The sequence below is a fragment of the Esox lucius genome, chromosome 21 (assembly GCF_011004845.1).
Source record: "Esox lucius isolate fEsoLuc1 chromosome 21, fEsoLuc1.pri, whole genome shotgun sequence".
Taxonomy (NCBI): Eukaryota; Metazoa; Chordata; class Actinopteri; order Esociformes; family Esocidae; genus Esox; species Esox lucius.
The window spans coordinates 18769168-18782335 of record NC_047589.1 but is presented as its reverse complement, the minus strand read 5'-3'; the positions used below and the strand labels follow the sequence as shown (position 1 = coordinate 18782335).

At 41.3% G+C, this 13168-nt stretch overlaps 1 protein-coding gene across 1 annotated transcript; it reads right to left on the bottom strand.

The window, feature by feature from the left end:
* Positions 1-191: 191 nt before the first annotated feature.
* Positions 192-10600, bottom strand: pcolce2b (procollagen C-endopeptidase enhancer 2b). Its single transcript, XM_010891193.3, has 9 exons — positions 10346-10600; positions 9896-10004; positions 7727-7982; positions 5286-5410; positions 4313-4449; positions 3993-4156; positions 3084-3167; positions 1933-2100; positions 192-1176 (listed from the first exon to the last, which is right to left on the bottom strand). Exons 1-9 carry the CDS (start codon positions 10471-10473, stop codon positions 1046-1048), a joined length of 1302 nt encoding a protein of 433 aa, XP_010889495.1. The 5' UTR covers positions 10474-10600; the 3' UTR covers positions 192-1045.
* Positions 10601-13168: the final 2568 nt, after the last annotated feature.

Genomic DNA, 13168 nt, shown 5'->3' with positions numbered 1-13168 from the left:
CTCTTAATTTTAACCATTTGGTTCCTCACTCAAAACCTTATTTTTCGACTTTTTGGAAAGGAACGAAAAAGGTGCAGTAGTCTCTAAATTTTTTCCGGAGCTGTATACCTTTTATATAACAAATGATCACTTACCACTACTAGTCAATTCCAGATGACTCTGTGAATAACTGTCATTACAAAACAGTTATTTTTCATTTTTTATTTGGTCAGATGAAAACAATAAAATATAAATAACATTTATTAATTGTTTCATATGAAAATACTTTATAATATTGTTACTCTTTGTTTCAAACATTTTGAATGTAAGCTGACAAAACCAAGCGGACAATGGTATCGAGTGCTTTGCTGTATCAATTCATTATAAAAGCGTTGGCTAAGAAGTGACAGTACTAAACATATTATCAGTGTGACACAAAATCATTTCAAAAGGAATGTTATATATTAAACTATTGCACTTATTGACACCACATGAAATACCTCCCAAATCCTGTCCATCCAATTTGAACATAGGAAATAAAGAGCTATTTGTAAACACTGTCCTTAAAACTACAACACCCAGTACTTAATAATGTACTTTCTGTAACCAAGCCCTTCCTGGGCAGATGTTTCAACCAAGCCAACCCTCATGACATCTGGGTTATTTTCAGTAGAACTTTTGAAACCAAAGGGAGATGAGCTCTGTCATTGGACACATTTGAAAACATTTTCTCCTGTTTATTTCAAACTGAACATGACCCTGTTGAGTCTCTACTGTGTCTCTTCCTCTCCACCCTCCCCTGCACTTATTATCACACTTGTTGTTCACAATGTGCCCAAAAACGTTCCAGCTCAGTGGACAGAGAAAAATACCATATAACAAGAGAATAAAGATAGGGACAGACATCTACAGACAGACACCTCCAGATAGTAACATCCCGAGTTCTAAACTAGTCCTGTGTTGGGGATGAGTGGCGATGATGGGGCGGGGTCAGGGCATGCTGGGTGGAGACTAACAGAACAGCCACATCCCTGTGGGCAGGTTATGGTGGTTAAAGACTCAGGCCTCAGCAACGTTTGGTCTTCAGTACGTTGAGGCCCCTCTGGTTCTTTGCCTTAAAAGCCATGACAAAGTGATGGGGCGCAATCTTCCCCCTCCCCTCCTCGTCCGCTGAGCCCATGAAAATGTAGTTGAGTCCTAGTGAGACCACACAGAAAGAGCCTGAATGCAGTGGCGGAACGGCAGAGACATTCAGGAAGACAGCACATCAGCATCTACACACTCTTGAAGTGCATATATGTTTATACACACAGATATAAGCATATATGATATTATACTGTATCTTTGGACATATTCACAGTAATAAGGCTTAAAAGCTGAGACAGATGTTAAAGATCTTGTTCGACACTGAGTTTTACCACTTACCTTGGACCTTGGTCAAGATCCTTCAGATGAGCTTTATGATATAGTACAGCAGTGCAGACAAAGTCAGAGCCATACACAAGATGGTTGAACCTCTACTGTCACTGTCTTGTTCTGCTTGTGTAGTTGGTAAACGCCATTTTTACAATGTACTCATACTACAATCACTGCTACTCATATTGGACACTTGAAAAGCCCTATGTAAATATAAATCATTAATCTTCAATTACTCAAGTCACTCTGCAACTGGGTAGGTATTAAAACATTTTAGGAATTTCACAGAGAGTCAGAACAACAAACAGAGCGGATCGGTACAATCATGCAATAATATCTGTGAGGTCATGGAGAACGTCTGAAAGTAAAACAAGACAAAGTCACGATTTTATCACGGGACATTAGCTTGAGTGCCAGTTTGTTTGTGCCATCATATTTAATTGTCAGGGGAAAGCAGTGTGGTTGGCAAGATCCGTGGGACTGGGCTACTGGAAAGCCTGGTGTTCTTTGGCAGAGGTCTATTGTGTTACCACTCACCACGTCTGATGAAGGGACACTTCTTGCAGAGGATGATGATCTTGGTACTCATGGTCTTCCCGGCCTGCTGGATGGCCAGGTTGCCTTCTTTGTAGACGTTGATAATGGAGATGGTGGCGTACATGCTGCCTCCACGCACCACCGCCGTGATGACAGTTCCTGTTATCACTGGAACAAACATGGCGTTCAGACCGCTGGACCTAACAACCAGTCCTCGACCAAATCCACGTGGATTTCAAATCTGAAAATATTACCATCACGATGTACTGATGCATCATAACTTTCACCATGTCAGCTTTGTCTTTTGGCAGGTTGTTAGTTTCCAACCCATCAAAGTGGGTTACACAACCCTCTTGGCATGATATGACCATAGACTGCCTGCATTATACAATACAGTTTTCCACCAACACCTCACTGGGCTCTACTGACAGGCAGTCCCCTAACTTCCCTGAGAAAAAGCAATTAATGAAATAACTGCCTCATTCCATCAACCTCTAGTCTGAGAAAAACATCACATTGCTATTCCAAAGGACAAGGTAGTAGAATGAGGCCATGGAGTTGGCTGAATCAACACTTTATTTTAGCAACAGTCTACCCACAGTCAGACCCTACTCTGCATGTTTACTTTGTGAGAAGAGATCTGTGTCTGTCCCATACACAAATAAATTCATTGGGCTGGCCACTCAGAAAATCATCCAGGAAGCTTTTGAGACCCGCTGAAACCAACCAAAAGTCCAAAGACTGTGTCATGACAGAGGGGAACTTAAAAATGTGGACTGGTTACAAAATGGACGCAGAACTAGACAGGCACACTGTGTTTTCATGACAGAGATGTTTGTTTTCATTCAAAACCTCTAACACTTAATCTAAACTTAACCTTATAACCCTATAACTGCAAAAGGCTTTTGAAAAGTCAGGATTCACAAAAACATGTTTTGTGTTTCCATGTAATGTCAGGATGTTTTTGCGAATTCCTGACTGGTTGGGAAACAAGCACGCACTCACACGTGTACCTTCAAGGGAACACACTTTCTGACCTGCTGTTATTTGTTTTGCTGTAGCTTATATGTGACGGTAATTCTGGTAGCTTTTGGTGGGGCAGGCCTAGTAATACTGTAGATGTAGTATTGACTTTAAGAGATATCTCTTACCAAAATCACTGGTACAGTAGTTGCTCTCAATGGTTCCACTTCTTTTGCATTTCGGCTGGCACAGAGCTACAGAGTACTTGAGGGCTGGAGAAAAACAGAAAGAAAGAAAAAAATTATCTACTTGGTACACATTCTTCAATTAGGGTTTGGATACACTTTTTGTAAACATTGAGTCAATTTCTGGAATTAATTGAAATCAATCGGTCATAAGCTAATGAATTAGTTTAACACTGTTTCATTTAACACTACTGTGGTAGCTTGACATCATGGTCAAGGTATAGTGTACTGCTGGCTAACATCTGGTTTTCCTATCAGGGCTGCTTTGGTAGGAGTACAGGGAAAAACTGAGACTAGAAGATAACGCTGTCAAAAGCCTGCAAGAAAAGCTAATCCGAGGCAGAGTTGAAGTCTGAGAGACTGAATCACCTCTGATGTCTGCTCCTTTGCCTTTCATTCTGGGAAAAAGCCAGTAACACAGCAGGTCTGATCTGGGGCCAGGCTAATACCACGGGCCCACAGAAAGTAGATTACTGGATAGCCTGGAAGCCACTCTCCTGGTGGGAGGGAGCTACAGTGGCTACACCAAATGTCGGCATCAGCATTACAGATCAATGGGACAAATCCACAACTCATAATAGCAAATGAGATGGGTCAAACACAGAGCTGGCCTGGAGACGATGATAAAATACTTTCATAGAATGTTAAAAGCATTTTAAAATGTATCAAGAAGAGTGTGAATTACAAGGTAACATCCTGCTTGCAGGGCCTGTTCTAAGCATAAGTGACATAAGCGGTTGCTTTGGGCCCCATCTAGGGGAGGGGACTCCAAATCAAATTTGCTTAGGGCCCCGAAAAGGCTATAGTCGGCACTGCCTGCTTGGATTAAACAGAGCTAAGGGAGGTGCCTACGTATGGGTCTTGTGGTAACTGCTGGGGTGGTGGTGGTTGGTGACACCGTGGTGGTGGGGAACTTCTTGGGTCTGAACTTGTAGTGGCCGATGAACCCGTCTGCTGTTAGACTGAGGTCTGACAGGAACTGGATCAGGAGCTGGTTACCCTCAGAGAATACTGGACTAAAGAGCAAGGGAATACAACCTTGATTTACCAATTAGCACAATTATTTCAAATGAATAATGTGTGCTTAGGTTTATCAGTAAATCAGGCATTAGTACAGTATAAGTGGTAAGTTAGCAAGATGAATGCTGAGTCAAAAAAGGTGTGTAACGTACGCTGGAGGGCTATCACCACAGTACTTTCCTATCCTCTTGGCATCGTTGATCTCTGCCCCGTTGAATATGGCTACATAGTCATAACGGCAGTAGTTGTCTCTTTCCACATCGAACTTCTCAAACTTCAACTCAATTATCTGTAGAGGTGGGCGGGTTACACATGAACACAAGATACTTAGAACAGGGTTAACAGAAGAACACAGGTAAATCAGAACACAGGTTACAGAAGAACACAGGTCACTTAGGTTACAAAGAACAGAGGTTAGATACAACACAGGTTACTTGGAACAATTTACATATTAGAACACATGTTACACAGGAACATAGGTAACATGGAACAATTTACATATAAGAACACAGGTTACATATGAACATAGGTTGCATGTTACACATGTTTTATAAAAGAAATTGCCTATTCAGAAAGGTTAAATTAAACAGTGTGTTACATATGCACAGAGGTTATACAGAACACATTTTACATAGCACACAGGTTGCATAAGAACTCAGGTTACATAACAATAAAGGTTACATACAGTTCCCAGGAGAATTATTACCCCCCTAGGTAAAGAAGAACAAAAATTTTACATTTAAAATACATGAGAAATCTAGCCTTGAATTAGGGAAAAACTGTTCAAAGAATAAAAACATGAAATACTTATTTTTCTAAAACATATTCTTGTTTGTACATTGAAATTTTTCTAGCAAGTTCATTCATTAGGAACGTCAGTAGGATATAAATGAGATGACAAACATACCAAACTCCCTCTGACATTCATCAATAGGAAGAAAGTCAGAAATCACACAAATTAATGGCCATAAAAAAAATAATTAAAAATACTTATCTCCACTCTGAGGGCAATAATTAAGTGTGAATCAAATGGAGCTGCGATTTATGTCTAGAAGAAGAGTGTATTATGAAATCCAGCAATTTCACATAGAACACATGCACATAGAATACAAATGTAACACTTACCTGGTTCTTAGGAGCTACTATGTGCCATGAGCAGGTGACCCCAGCAGGGTAATCCTTTTCTGGCCAGTTAGGGGTCTTGAAGGACCCAGAGGGTTTATCCAGACGACCTCCACAGTACTGGTCCCCTGTTGGGTGTAGAGTCAAACCACAATGTTTAGGTGGAGTCTTCAGATGCTACTGATCCACATGTTATTCATTTTAAGCGACACTGGATATCCTTCTGTGACTACGTGGGCAAGATATAGCACATCTTTAATGTCAAAGGACAGAATGCGAATGTGCGTAATGTATTTCTGTAACTAAACACAAGCATGTTCTAATCAGTGGGATGACTCTTCTTTGGTTCCTTTGTGATTTTGAGTAACTAAAGGAGACATCTGTCTGCCTTGGTCCCCAGCTGCAATGTGCAGCAAAAAGGGAGTGCACATGTGACTTGTCATGATCACGAAAGAAAACCACACAAGCTCTTTAGACTGGCAAAGGATCAGTAGATCGGTAAAAACCACGCTGGCTCTCCTGTAACAGGCAGTTAGAGGATAACTGTATTTCCACTACAGCTGGTCTTCCGTCTTCATAGCAGACAGACAGTCAAGTCAAATATGTCCAAGTAGCTAAAATAAGCATTGAACAAATGTGGGAGTGTTGTGCGGACTGTGCTATTGAGATTCAACCCCTCCCAGTAATGCCAAGGCGGAGTGCAGCCTATCTGCTCCAGCATCAGGTGTGTGAAGAACATCAGTCTATCCACCAGCCCCAGAGCCATTCTAGCTGTCAGCTACTGTAGATGTTCTGAGAAGGAGAGAAGGTATGCCGGGAGGCACTCAACCATTAAAATTCCACAAACTACTTTGGGGAGGCGTCACGTCACAGAGAGAGAAGAGGAAGAGACGGCTTAGCGCTGAGTGTACGTGAAGCCCCGTTTGGGAAAAATAGCTTGAGAAATTCCTCATCATACTGTCATATGTGAAGAGATGTTCCTGTTTTTCTTTCACCTCCTCCTTGAGCAAGCTTTAAGTCAACAGGTCACATCTTAACTGTGGAAGAGGCCGGAACTGAAAGAGTACTTGCAATTTGTTATAACAAGCAGAAGTCAAACTTTTCTACCAGTCATTATTGTTTCTGTATAACCTCCTATGATCTGTTGGGCCTCATATATCAAGCTACCACTCCCCTTTACTCTCTGAAGTAAATAACTCCCACCTCAGATCTCCACATCTGACTATTAGTATTATTAAAGTGACACTGTGCACTGACCTTACTGAGGCAGTTAATAGGCTTTTAAATTAGCTTTCTTGATGTGACCTGTCATCCTAAACACGCATCACACACACAAACACTCTCTGGCTTGTGTCATGCTGCTGCAGCAAAGTATTAATTTCTTAAGCACAATTCCATTTAATTTCATTATTTTTCCTTGGTTTGCTCTACACTTTTCTTTTGATTTACAGTACACAGAAAAGGCCTTAGTAATAACCTTGTGTGATGTTATGATTCAGGGTTCCAGGGTTTTGCACGCTTTGTTTTTGATTTTACTCTTAACTCTGAACCTGAAAGATGAGGCCTACCACTGGATGACTGGGTCGGAGGAGCGGACCTCTGGGCCAACCAGAACTGAAGACTTGGCCTGTATACATCTATGGAATAGGTCGGGAGCTGTTCATTTGGTCTTTTTACAGAGAAATGCAGAAACATGGCAGCATGGATGAGGCAGGAACGGAGAAGAGCCGGGAAGGAATGATGGAGCAAGGGACAAGGAGGAAAGGCAAAACCTGTGGAGCACACGTGATGACACCAAACGCCAGACAGAGTCAGCGTCCAGGAATCCCTGAAGCGCAGCTGCACCATTGTGTATCCAGGCAAATTCCATCAGACAATAACCATGGGCTTGGACAAGCCTACCACCCTGGGTTCACAAGGATTTGGTGCCAGCTGCAGGTCCAGGATGGACGTCTGCGCTCTGAGGGGATAGACTTGCTTGGCCGTACTGAATAATTGTATATATTTTAGCAATTTGAATCGTTCTAACCATTTCATGAGTTCTTACCATTTGACTAGTTCTTACCATTTGACTAGCTCTAACGATTCCTGTAGTTCTATTGGAGTATTTCTAACTGCCAGTTGAGCCATAGTTCTACAATAATGTCTGTTGTAGCCAGAGCAACACACTGGTTTTGTTTTTCTTGCCACAAGGTCGACCGGGCGATACCGTGGAAGCCTGTTGGGCCCAGTCGGAACTTGTGCACCGGGACTGAAGGAAAATTGGCGTATTCGTGTGGAGAAACTGTCATCGGATGGAACTATCCTGGCTTTCCCCAAGGGGACTTTGGACGCAGGAATTTAGAGGGTTTGGTGAAGATGTTACGGACATTTTGAAGGGACGTAGAGCTTGTAATCGTTACAGCTGTTACTGGATTATTCTTCTATATACTACTTTTGCTTACCTCTCTCGTGTGGCTGGGCAGTGGAGTACACAGCCAGGAAGCCACTCCCAGCCGTGTTGGCATCAGAAACCATCTGAATAAGCATCTTGTTGCCAGTGGAGACCAGGGCGCCAGGCCTGAACGTCCCACAGAATCGGCCCAGCCTCTGGCCATTCACATGGCTGCTGTATACATCCACATAGTCATAACGACACAGGTTGTCACTCTCCATGTCAATGAAGCGGAAGGACAGGACCACCACTTTACCCTCAGGGACCTGGAGACAACATTCAGTCACATTAATATATTCCCACTGTATTCATATATACATATACTAATAACATATAGAAAATCACATTAGAGGCATATTGTATGATAATCAAACCCTGGCTCCATCAAACCCAAGTATAGACCATTCTAAGCTGGTCCATGCTGGTCAGTAATAATCTGATCAGGTTAAGCTGCACTGACCAGGAAACCTATGGTCTAGCTTTTTTTCTTCAATGCTTACCAACCAGCGGTTTCAACCATTCTAATTTAAGGTCCCCTGTCCACACAACCCATGTTGAATCCTTGATTTGGAACTTAACAAATTGATGCCCATCAGACGCGTTACTTTTTGGCCCTGGCTGAGACACTGATTAACTATTCCAACTGCTGTCTCTTCATCCAACAATGTGTTCTGCATAAATCTGAACAGGGAACACACTCACTAACCAGTTTATATCCTCTTTTGAATTCCCTGCTGTAAATGTCACTTCTACATAAAATCCAAACATTGTTTTCATCTACGATTCACTGGGTGCCCTGGGAGACATTTCAGGTGACAGAGCTGATAACTGTAAAGGCACAATGCAACTCTTCAAATGCTTTCTTCCGTGTCAGAAAATGTCATCAGCATAAAAATGAAAAGCAGCATTACACATGTTTATGCTGTCAAGTGGCCAAAGTACAGAGCCATGTGGGACCCCTTTTGGTGAATTTACATATTAGACACATTTTCATCAAATGGGCTCCCAGACCATTGTACTGTCTGACAAGATAATCCTATGTCAATTAGACTCCACAACCTAATGTCAAGATCCAGCATCAAATGGCTTAGATAGATTAATAAATGGAGACTCAGTGCTGTTATGTTTTTACCATTATTTTTCCAGAAGAACAGGTGTAATTAGGGTTTACTGCCTAATTTAAGGCATCAATTATATAATTGACAACATTTGCAGCAGCAGTAGCGGTGCCATGTTGTTTTCTGAAACCCGAATGATCAGATTACATATTAAAACTCCTTCAATGGCACTGGGGGTCTCCAATATTTGACCTAGCTCCAATAGTTTTGAAATAGACCTGTAGTTATTAAGGTTTGCCGTTTCACCTAAAAATATGGAGCAGAATTCAGGTTCACACGCAATCACTAGGGATGACATTTAGCTCCAGGGTGAGATTAAATAAGTAGGTCAGGGGTATAGCAATATAGTCAGCTGCAAATTTCAATACTTATGGATCCAGATTGTCAGGACCAGTTCCTTTTTTCAAGTCATACCTTACATAGCCTTAAATACATCAACAAAATACATATCTCTTTATGTTAAATTGTATGTTGTGACTTTGCAAAGCAGGACAATGTGACTTCATGATGTTTGTGCTGATAACCAGCATATTCACCATCAAAAACACAGCAAGGATTGGTCACAACCATCAAAAACACAATGAAGGCTAACTATAAGCCTATTTCTGGTGATCTTTTTACCCAACGGGGAATATAGAGGGAAAATCATATTTTGATAGCCCATGCAAAGTTTGAAATTATATTAAATGCATTTCACTATTCACAAAATATCACGCGTTATTCACAATTAAAATGTAAAGTTAGTCTTTAGCTACTCGTCTCTGCTGTTAGTACTTATTTCATGGACTTACCTTGAATAAATTCAAAAAATTAGAACAGTCCGCGTGTTAAAAATGCTAAAAAGAAAAGGCAGCTCAAAGTGCCGGGGGGGTGCCGTGTGGCCACTAGCCAAATACCAGACTACCAGTTACACAGTTAGAGTTGGTGGGTGAATCATTGCTGTTATAACAGAAAAATTGCATCACTTCATTTTTCTGATATGGATTACCATTCGGACATATGGCACTGGGAAAAAAATATAAAACAGTAAAGCTGATAAACACAAAGTACATTTGACTCACCGTGATTCTCCAAACACATTTGGTATTTGGGGGGTACACCCCTGGATACCCCGGGCTCCCAATGACCCCAGAATCCCCTGTTATATTACCTCCACATGTAAATGTTTGTCTGGAAGAAATAAGGAACACATTTTATACCAGATACAAATACGTCGCCTAAACGATGGAATATGGAAAGCAGCCCGAAGACTTAACATTAATTTTTGGTGTTCATTCTAAGGTTGTCTCGGCAATGCACCAGTGTCTAGAGCCTATGCCTAGAGCGCACACTGCAGATATTCTAACAGTTATTTTGAACATCAATGATGCAGTTTCTTCATTTATTTTCCTATATTCATCGGAATCTCAGCACCTCCTCGTTTAGGTTTATTGTAAATAGTAATCAGTTATAACTGTTTTAAAGCAGAACCCCTAGAATAATAGATTTTTAGATAAAAGTGAAGAGGATACCTCCGTTGTGATTGCGCGCAGACCTCTGTCAAAAACAGGACTCCCCAAGCGCAAAAAAGACCGCATATTCTGCACATTGTTGGATTAACGGACCAGGCACCACTTCGCCTGTTTTCACCCGGTGGCATTAATGATATTGTTTGTATTCAGTCACTCGAGCTGTGGGGAAAAGTACCAGAAGTTCCTGTAGGGAGTTTCGCAGGCTGCAGGCTAGAGCTCAGAGATGAATATAGCGTCTGTTCTGCGTGGTAGGAGGGAGCAATGAGCAGGCAGCTGCGTTTTCCCAAAATCTGTGATCGTAGACGCACTGGAAGCCTGTGGGGGGCGGGGGGGGGCGTGCAAGGCATGCAGGCTATGCCTTTTACCTGGTATAGTCTATCTTTGATAAAATAACGCGAATAGCGAGCGATTAATGTATTCATCCAATAAACGGAGCATATGGGTAATGGGGAATGTTATACTAGCATTATAACTTTATATTATTTATCTGTACTGTAGAAACAATATATAGTTGGGAGAGCTCAGCTGTGGTAATCTTATCTAGGACATGTAGGCCAAGACAATGTATAACCTATTTGAAAGTGAATTTGTGAATTTTTAAAAACATATAGACTACTTTTTTGGCCTTTACGTGAGATACTTTTCCTTGTTTGGGGTATTTTTAAGCATTTTCAACAAATTGCCGTTTGGGAGCCAAACGGTTCTTCGTGTGAGCGGTGCCACCATAGCCGTCTCACTGGAAAGACTCGGAATGATCATAATACCCGTAAGCACTTTGAGTAGACGCAAATGAGAGATTGAAGGTATGGAACACTTCACGCGTTCTCATCTACTTCTTAATACCCATTGATCCAGACTAGAGGGACAGATGTCCCGCCCATCCTCATTTCATGGGTTTTGAAAAGACGAAGAACTTGCACCATCTAGTGTATAAAACGAAACCATGCCCTTTAGCCTGAACATTTCTGATAGGTTTACATACAGGTGCTGGTCATAAAATCATCAACAAGTTGATTTATTTCAGTAATTCCATTCAAAAAGTGAAACTAGTATAATGTATACATTCATTCCACACAGACTGATATATTTCAAGTGTTTCTTTTAATTTGGATTATTATAACTGACAACGAATGAAAACCACAAATTCAGGAACAATATTGTGAAAAGGTTCAATATTGAAGACACCTGGTGCCACACTCTAATCAGCTAATTAACCCAAAACACCTGCAAAGGCCTTTTAATGGTCTCTCAGTCTAGTTCTGTAGGCAACACAATCATGGGGAAGACTGCTGACTTGACAGCTGTCCAAAAGATGACCATTGACACATTGGGCAAGGAGGGCAAGACACAAAAGGTCATAGCTAAAGAGGCTGGCTGTTCACAGAGTTCTGTGTCCAAGCACATTAATAGAGAGGCGAAGGGAAGGAAAAGGTGTGGTAGAAAAAAGTGTACAAGCAATAGGGATAACCGCACCCTGGAGAGGATTGTGAAACAAAACCCATTCAAAAATGTGGGGGAGATTCACAAAGAGTGGACTGCAGCTGGAGTCAGTGCTTCAAGAACCACCACGCACAGACGTATGCAAGACATGGGTTTCAGCTGTTGCATTCCTTGTGTCAAGCCACTCTTGAACAAGACACAGCGTCAGAAGCGTCTCGCCTGGGCTAAAGACAAAAAGGACTGAACTGCTGCTGAGTTGTGTTCTCTGATGAAAGTAAATTTAGCATTTCCTTTGGAAATCAAGGTCCCAGAGTCTGGAGGAAGAGAGGAGAGGCACATAATCCACGTTGCTTGAAATCCAGTGTCAAGTTTCCACAGTCAGTGATGGTTTGGGGTGCTATGTCATCTGATGGTGTTGGTCCACTTTGTTTTCTGAGGTCCAAGGTCAACGCAGACGTCTACAAGGAGGTTTTAGAGCACTTCATGCTTCCTGCTGCTGACCAACTTTATGGAGATGCAGATTTCATTTTCCAACAGGACTTGGCACCTGCACACAGTGCCAAAGCTACCAGTACCTGGTTTAAGGACCATGGTATCCCTGTTCTTAATTGGCCAGCAAACTCACCTGACCTTAACCCTATAGATATAAATATATGGGGTATTGTGAAAAGGAAGATGCAACATGCCAGACCCAACAATGCAGAAGAGCTGAAGGCCACTATCAGTGCAACCTGGGCTCTCATAACACCTGTGCAGTGCCACAGACTGATCGACTCTATGCCACGCTGCAGTACTTCAGGCAAAAGGAGCCCTAACTAAGTATTGAGTGCTGTACATGCTCATACTTTTCATGTTCATACTTTTCAGTTGGCCAACATTTCAAAAAATATTTTTTTTGTATTGGTCTTAAATAATATTCTAATTTTCTGAGATACTGAATTTGGGATTTTCATTAGCTGTCAGTTATAATCATCACAATTAAAATAAATAAACACACAGAATATATCAGTCTGTGTGGAATGAATGTATACATTATAGAAGTTTCACTTTTTGAATGGAATTACTGAAATAAATGAACTTTTTGATGATATTCAAATTTTATGACCAGCACCTGTATAATATAATTGGGCTTGTTCGACATGCAGCAGTGTGTAGACTGCCGACTGAACCCATGCGTTTCCTGACTTCACTGATCGATAAAGAACGCACCATAAATATGTGATCACTATTGACACATCAGTCTGTCACGATTTAGGTTATTTTGGATTTAATCCTCTCGAATTTTGCCAATAATTGTAATATTTAGGCAATTGATAAACGCTGTTGGTGTGTTTTTTTTTTTTTTTTACACATTTAAGATTTCTATAGTAATGGATTTGTTTT